The sequence below is a fragment of the Phasianus colchicus genome, chromosome 1 (assembly GCF_987193195.1).
Source record: "Phasianus colchicus chromosome 1, bPhaCol1.hap1.1, whole genome shotgun sequence".
NCBI lineage: Eukaryota > Metazoa > Chordata > Aves > Galliformes > Phasianidae > Phasianus > Phasianus colchicus.
The window spans coordinates 111,074,574-111,083,512 of record NC_143436.1 but is presented as its reverse complement, the minus strand read 5'-3'; the positions used below and the strand labels follow the sequence as shown (position 1 = coordinate 111,083,512).

At 37.8% G+C, this 8,939-nt stretch overlaps 1 protein-coding gene across 1 annotated transcript in view; it reads right to left on the bottom strand.

The window, feature by feature from the left end:
• Positions 1 to 268: 268 nt before the first annotated feature.
• ABCG1 (ATP binding cassette subfamily G member 1) overlaps positions 269 to 8,939 on the bottom strand; it is a 61,071-nt gene continuing 52,400 nt past the window's right edge. Inside the window, exon 15 of the mRNA XM_031594661.2 lies at positions 269 to 7,610. Coding sequence (XP_031450521.1) covers positions 7,382 to 7,610 — 229 coding nt within the window. The 3' untranslated portion in view covers positions 269 to 7,381. The remainder of the gene's footprint in view (positions 7,611 to 8,939) is intronic.

Here is an 8,939-nt window from a genome sequence, read left to right as displayed (position 1 = left end):
CCACTATCAGATCCTCGGCAGCACAGATCTTTGCCCTGAGCCAAAGATGACTGCAATTCTGTTTTGAAGAATTTTTCTATTTGTATCCATAACCTAACTGCTCTGGGAATTTCATGAAGCTACCACAATGTACATCCAAACCAGGCAGTTTGCTGTCCTTGCTGACTGCCAGAACCTCATGCAATCCGTGAGAATGTACCTCTACCAACACAGCTGCCACATACTCCCCCTTGAGAGAGAACAGGGACAAAAGCAACTGTCTGAAAATAATAACACTTTATTTGATTTTTTTTTTTTGTTACATTATCATAAATGCTCTCTATTGTCAGAAAACAAAGCCCTAGTTTGGAAAATAATGCACATACAAATCTCTTACGGGTATTAAGTATACAGAAATATACAAAGATTTCTCTATTGTTGTAATATATCATCAGAATGTCCCACATCCCACATTTTTACTCAGGTTCACCGTACCAGTAAGCGTAAACTACAAAGGTAACAAGCAACCTGAAAAAGACATGGTTGATATAATTACATATATGTATATATATATATCTACAACAGTGCAAATATATCACAGCGTGCAGGCAGCAGTAGTCTCTAGAGAAGCATAATAAAACTGATTCATAGTAATGCAAATGCATTACAGAAACAAGAGACAACAATGACATTCGATATACAGAATATGCACACTTCAGCACGCTGATTTAAAACGATGCTTGCATTGACTCTTGCTTTAAAAACAAAAGAACAAATATTAAATAATTCAATTACAGATTCAAGGGCAGTATCTCACAATAAGGTCAACTGACTCAGATAAAGTAATTAACAAATCTGTACCAATACAGGTAAGAGTTTGGCTACACTGTAGGACTTGTTTTCTTGTTAGATATATCACGTGATCTTTTTCCTTAAATTTCATTCACTTTTATTGTAAATGAGGAGCATTTGTTCCATATTCTTTTTCAGAGTTGCTCAACAACTTTGAGAAGCAGTAAACCTGCTTCTTAAAGTGAAATAAAGGAGTCTGTATAACACTAAACGGGTTACTAAAATAATTTAAACTAGGGTCCAAAAAAAGACATCACAGATGTCAACATCAGTGTTAAAAATTCTCAAGTCACCTTATAATCTGCATAAAGAGACCCATTTTAGATTTTTCTTTTCTTCTTGAAAGAAAGAAGCACACCCTTAGATCCAGACTGTTTGGTATTCTGTAGCCCAAAGAAATCTAAAATGTCTGTGCTCCTTCTCAAACTACTTTGCACTACACTCCAGAAGCTCACTGTAACCACCCATGTGGGCAACAACCATTATCTAGCAAGGAGGACACACTCAACTGGTTCAGGTGGCCTGAGCTGTACAGCAGCCTCCAGAAGAAAAAGGGATCAACAAAATCTTGGTGAACATTGAAGGCATAAACAATGTCCAGAATGCAGGCTGGCAGGCTGAGTTATGGGAATTCGTTTTGCAAAAGGATCTGTATTTTCCTTAATCATCCTTTGTTTTACATTTCTTGTAATAAGTCTCAATAGAATTCTAAATCTCCATGAGGAAGCTTCTACAACTGACAAATACATAAAGTTACGGTCTATTGTTTTCAAAATAATAACAAACTTAAAGGAAGCTTATAAACAGGAGAGAAAAGGGTTTTTTTTTACATGGGTAGTAGGCCAAGGGGGAGCAGTTTTAAACTAAAAGAGGGGAGATTTAGATTAGATGTCAGGAGGAAATTCTTTCCCCAGAGGGCGGTGAGGCTCTGGCACAGCTGCCCAGAGAAGCTGTGGTGCCCCATCCCTGGAGGGGCTCAAGGCCAGGTTGGATGGGGCCCTGGGCAGCTGAGCTGGTGGGGGGCAGCCCTGCCCATGGCAGGGGTTGAAGGCTTTGAGCTCCCTTCCAACTCAAACCATTCTGTGATTCTAGGACAGGACAGTAGGAACTGATCCCTGAAAATGCTACTGCCTCTATCCAATAGCAAAGCCCATGTTTAATGTCGGTGGCACCCAGCACTTAAGCACTCACTTGTGCTGCGTGGCACCATCAGTAAGACCTGTGTCATGAGCTGAGCAACGATCAGCCTGTCATAAACTCTTACAAAGGATGTGACATAGTGTCATTTTCTGCCTACTCCTTGTTCCCAACAGTTTTTCAAAATGCCTTTGTGATTGTTGTATCTTATTAATGGATTTCCATACAGAACTAAAAGAAAGTAACTCCTGAGCAATCACACCCTTTTGGGGTGTTTGGTAGGAACACAGATACAATACGATCATTTGGTCTCAAATGAAAAAGAACAAAAGAACAACCTTTAGGACTGTATCTCTGCAGCTACCATTGAGATGCCCTCTGCAGAAATCCAGATCAATTACCCACCAAGTCACCTTGCTCTGGGGGAGTCTGAAGTCAGATAGTGCTAAAACTAACCCTGAAATTTTTTAACATTCTTGCTTCTGGCAGGGATTTTGCTGTCCTGCATGAATATTAAAGGTAAGAACAATTCTAACAGAGCTCAGAGTGAAATCCACTGTATCTGATAAGACATTCTGCAGTGCTGGGGAGGTCTCCCATTAGGCAGGACAAACACAAACACCCCTCTTCTCCACCAAGCCATCAGGTGTGATGGACCTACAGCTCAGTAAGTAAAGGCGATGTGGAAGAAGGGGCAGAGGCTGCAGAAAGAATTACTAATGTCATTTTCACTCTTCTCACATGCATTTTTTGAGGATCTCTGGAAACATCGCTGCCCACCTTAGGTCCCTCCCTCTGCCCTTTTTGTACTGGTCCTGAATATAAGTGCCACATGGCAGGAGACAAAAGAAGGAAATTGCATTTCATTTAAAGCTAATGCTGAAAATTTAGAACTAATAATTAAGAACCCTTCCTTCTTAGTTTGGAAAGAACAAATAAACACTGGCATTTTTAGTATGCAGAGCACTCCTGGATTGGCATTTCTGGTGCAGAAAGAAAAGAATAGAAACATCGTTTTTCCTTATCAAAATTATGCAGATAATAAAAGCTATTATGCAAACCCAAACTAAAAGTAAATATATAGGAAAACATACACTCCTCTCTATGCTCTATTTTAACTCTCCTTTGCCCCAAATATTTTCTGGTTCAAAAAGATTAATTCAAGATCACTGTAATCACCCAGCAACTAACCTAAAGCAAATGGACTTTTTGCTACAGTCTTTGAGTCTGTTCACACAGTCAACATCTCAGTTTTTTCCCATGCAATACGCCCTCAAACAGCAAAGCACTTAAGCCTGGACTTTATTTTAGAGATATCAGTCGTTCCTTTGATTCACGAAACAATACAGATATGAGGAGTTATTAACATAGATAATTACTTTTTTGGAAAAAGCTTTGGAGTAACCCATTAGAGCAGAATGCATCCATCTAATGCTGAGTACATCGCACAGATAGGATGTCCTTCTGTGAGAATCACTGCAGTGGTGCTACACGTCAGGGTGCACTACCACACTTTGTTTTAAAAATAAATGCTTAACATAACATTAATTTCTTTTGTCAACACAGACACTGGCACAAAAGAGTAGACTGAAATGGCTGCCATCTGATACATCCAGTTTTCAGACTCAAGTGCTCATTATCTCACAATTACATAATCATCTCTCTCTTTAATGTGCATATATACGCCCCATCAATAAGAAAAGAGATATTTGGGGTTCCAAATGTTAAGAATCGCACAGGAATTCAGCACCAGATATTTTTTCCATTACTCCCTTTGACCCATAAAGATGACATTTTCTCAATTTCTTATGAGAGTAGAAACCATTTTCCAAATCATTTATTTCATTGTAAATAAAAGAAAAAATAATTACTCCTAAAAACTTCCAGATTATATGTACGTTTCAGCAAAACAAAAAGGAAAAAGAAAAAAAAATTGAAGCATAAAGTCTTAACTGATGCACATAGTAACCAAAATTACATAAAAATAAATAAAAATGAAACAAGGAAGCCAACAGAATGCTAAAGATTTCTAGTAATCACAACAGCAATCATAGGTCTAGTCTACAAGAGACCATTTAAAAACCTTTGTGCCTTGTGCAATTTTTAAATGGATTGCAACAGGTCTGAATGGTAATAATAGCATTGATTTCAACATGTTTATGGCTATTTGTATATAGTTATAAAAATAGACTTTCTGAAATGTTTAGTTTCTTGCTGGCCTCATCTTTTTTTCAGCATGAAGCCCCCAGAGGTTGGCAAAGTGCTTGCTCAGTTCACTAACACAGGAATGCATTTTATCCTAGGCTGTTAGAGCTTATTTCTGCAAAACAATAGAAAGGCCAAACAGTATCTGTGTTAAAAGACTTCGCAGCTTACGAACATACAATTGGGATGCACTTCAAATATTTCTGTCCCACAGTAACATCAAGGGATGTCATTAGTTAATTTTAGCACCAAGGCAGGAAAGAATGATTATCTCATCTGTGGGTAGAACTGGCTTCAAGAGAATTCATTTATTTCTTTATTGGGATACTACAGCCTGAAAGTGTTCCTCAAAATAGTAACTTTCAGCTAAATTCTGCCAGCAGATGGCTGGGAAAAAGCACAGCTAATAAAAGCAGTGACAGAAATATTCTGGAGCGTCTATTTTCTTAGGAACACCCACAGAGGATCACATTTTTGGCTACCATCATACAATATATCATTACAGTACAGAAGGATATATTGCAGACTAAAGAGCTAAGATAAAATCTACCAACAGAGGAACAAGCACACAAGACAAGACAGTGTCCAAGGTGCCCATATTACTAAATTAGGTTAGATAGGAGAAGACAGCATTGTCCTCATCTAAGTGTAGAAATATCAGTTTTATCAGCAAGGTTATTTCATTTGGTAAACTGCAGGTGATCTTCAGTGTGCTGTTTGGTAAGTGGCGTTGGTAAACACAAAGCTTAAACCCTGAACTGATTTAATGATGTGGATGTCATTCATTCATACTTGACTACCCCACAGCTAGACCATCAGTGTGCAATAAAACAGTCATCAGGCAAACCCTGTTTTTTATCTGTTTGCAAACAGCCTGAAATACTTACAAATATTCTGAGAGTGTCAAGATAATCAAAGCAGGTTGTACCAAGGTATTTCCACTTGTGACTTATTTCATAACTGTTCATGGTTCTGAGTATTATTTAGAGCAGCCAAAATTCTTAATTTCTCATAGCTAACAGCCAAGTAGACATATACCTTCTTGTTAGCACGCCTGGAAACGCTGTGGAGCTGTACAAAAGCTCTACTGGCTTCAGGGATATTTTAAGAAAAGGAAAAAAAAAAAAAAAAAAAAACAGCAACAAAACCATGCAGATTGTACAAGGATTTTTTTTTCTTCTACAGTAAAGATTAACCTTGCTTTCACAGGCCAACCTTACTTCCAGGGAACATTCAGCTACCATTCCTAAAATGTGTGAAAAGACTTCAGTCTTCTGGAACACTGGCTTAACTCAATTATGCTGATTTTAATAGGTATACATAGTCTGTGTCTGCACCAGTAAATTAAAGATAGTCTGGGCATGGTTAAGGAAAACTAATTGTCTTCACTGAAAAATGAATGGCAGAGTTGTAGCCCAGCACAACACAAGCTTTTTCGGAGAGCATTTGAAGTTAGCATAGGGCAGAGATTGTTCCTAGCAGTCCCAGTTGTTAACAAAATAGCAGATTGTGCAAACTAGCCTAAAGGCCAGAGATCAGATCCTGGCATTATTTAGTTAACTAGTAAAGATATGTGGAGTCCTCAAACATAGTCTGTGAACTGTATTTGATGATGAGCAGATGAACAAGGTGTCTGTCTCTTCATCTACTCTACCATTATGAATTACTGAGCTCCTGAGTGGTTTGCTGTCACTGAGCTGCTTCCAGTCTACAAGACTTCAGCACTCTGTTAGGAATAATGCATTTATAGAATGTGTAGGTCTGGCTCAGATATCTATGACATTAGGTAAATGGAGAATAACTGCAGAAGATACTTGAAATACAAAGAATTTCACCAGGGTGTCCAACATGGGCATGAGTGCCATGCCATCATTTTGGGTTGCCAATCCATACCCATGAAAATCAGTAACAGAATTCATAACAACTTAGAGTCAGAATTCCCCAGCAAGTTTACAAAGGTGAGATATACAAAACAAATGCATGCCTCTTGCAATAGTTTCATTGGTGTTTAGATCAATTTGCTGTTAATTTTCATTTCACTTATGTAGACTTTTGGATGCAAACAAAACTGCTTGGCTTGCAGTGTTACATGGCCCTTTGCATAATCTGAGGAGACTCCTGCAAGTCATTTTTAACAGGTATTTCAAACACTGACATACAAGGCAGTCACAAGTGGTTTAACACAATACTCCAAGCTCTGAACTATAGACAGGTTTTGGACTCCATCAGACTATTTCTTAGACTTTAGGGATAGATTCTGCTTTCATAATTTAAGAAAAACTGAGCCTTGGAGCGCTTTGATCTTTTCATTCACAGGAGGTAGATCAAACAGATAAGGAGCGGTATCAGCATTTTCAAGATAACAAATCTTTAGGATTTAAAAGACACTGCAAAAGAATATATTTTCAGTCATTCAGCAGTAGCTTGAACATGTCTGTGCTATCTACTGCTGCTTCCAAATATGGATCACAGACTTAGCACAGACTCAGAATCTGTCCTGTCCTCCTGTCATGACCATTTTCAGATATGAGACCAGCTCGACAAGTAAAGCACCAGAATTCTACATTTAAACAGAAACAAAAATAATGACTTGAATCATTTTAGACTTTTTCTGTTTTTAAAAAGTACCCATATCAAAAAGATGACTCTTCCTTATTAATTATTACAGTTACAGACTATTGGCCAATAGGGGTAATGGCATGGAAAATAACTGCAAAATAATACATAGAAAACTACAAAGATGAAACTCTTCAATTTAAAAAGATGAGATAATCGTATTTTCTTTGCATTTCTCATTTTGCATTTCATTATCTTGTCACCTACAGATGACATTATACTATTCTGGCTACCAGGACTTGAATTACCTTATCGCATAATTGGTTTTCAGAAAGAAATTTCCTGCAACCAGTTTTTTTTTTTTTTAATTACAGTTACACTGTCTCAGTATTGAAATTCTGTGTTGTAAAATTCCCTTCTATTTCTTCTTCCTAGTTAAAGCTAGAAAGTGTAATGAAAACATGACCCAACCCAACTGGACTGATTGACGTAACACTATATGTCTTCTATCCCAGTGTGGTTCTCTATGGGCTAGGTCATAACAGCATCTAGCTGGGCACTGGAGACGGGCCTGCCACAGTGAGACAATGTCAACTGCCCTCTACTGTATGTCTAAAGATCTTCCTACTGCATCATTTTGGTTGTTTTTCCTCTACCTCTCTGCTCGGATTTTGTATCTGAGAACAAAATAGGCAATTAGACGCAGAGAGAAGAAGAAAATTCCGAGAACAATGAAGTCCAGGTAAAGTTTGGCATTTTCTACATCCAGTTCTCTCAGAATGGCCTCTGATTTTTGAAAATGGCAAGTATCATCTTTGTCACAATGCAGATCTTCTCGATCCAGTCCATAGATGGAGAGAATAACTCCTTCGAACCCGTATCTGGAAAGAAGAGTGGATCATAATGTAAAATGTTGACGATCCGTTTAGAAGTACTCCCACTGAAATATACTCTCTATAAGAGCTTGGATGGAAACACTGGGGAGTCCATACTATTCTGATGTATGTCCCAAGGTAAATTCTATCCTTATTACCATAAAGCAAATGACATGCCACAGGTATTTTACATGGTGCGATTTCTCAAAAAGGAAAATGTCAAAATGGTCTGAAGTCAGAAATATATTAAAACTATTATCAGTCTAGAACATTTCTTCTCTTTCCTTCCATGCACCGCAGTTTCGCTAATTAATATTGCACAGTTCTCCCATGTCTCTCCTGAAACCAGGTGCACTTAAGATTTTACTCTATGAGCAGATATGTTATCACAGTTCCCATGCATATGATAGCGACCTTCAGCTCCAGGAAACCCTATGCAGGCTGGACAATGACTTAAGGCCTCATCTTGAATTCTAGCTTAACTAATTCAGGGGGTGCAGTCTCTTTATCAGTGATGGGTCTTTGTGTAAGACCTCATTAGACAAATAAAAGGATATTCAGTTTGAGTTTTCTTAGTAATACTGCAGTATGGGCATGGTGGGGAGAAGGGAGTGAGCAAAGTGGGTATCACTAGAAACCTTTTTCCTCATACTAAAGGAGCCCTACACGTACACAAGCCATATACAAAATGATAGTCAAAAGACTTCTTATTAAGATGCACTTTAGCTCCTTCTGCGACATCTACTTCCTAATCATTTCATCTGATTTCAAAGAAAACCTTTTTATAATCACCATGGGAATTCACCATTTAATTTTAACCATAAATATTTAGGCGCCTAGTCCAGACTAGTCTGGCAGCCTCCAGAGGTTTCCTGATGACAATCAGACCATAAGATAACTGTCTCAAGCAGAGCGTGACTGACATAGATAGGATGCAATATGCCTATGTCTATCAAGTCTTGAGCAAAGAATTCAGATTAGTGGTGAAAAAAATCCTATGCCTCTTTGCTACTGCAAAATTTAAAGAAAACAATTTTTTGTCCAACAAGGCTACCTAGGATACAGCAATGATTTATACATAATTTTCTTCTGAAATGTAATGCTGACAACAATTTCTCAACAATTTTGCTGCCTTTATATCATAAATTCCAAGGAGATTTGGATGCTGTGCAATCCAGAGTACTTTCACAAGTACTTACACAGACTTGTGGCCAAGGATCCATACCAAATATTCCTGTTTATTTCACAGTAAACACAAAATAAAATTAAGTGAGGTAATGTGGCATTCACTTACATTCTCTCTCTCTATATATATCTATACTTCAAAAGAATGTC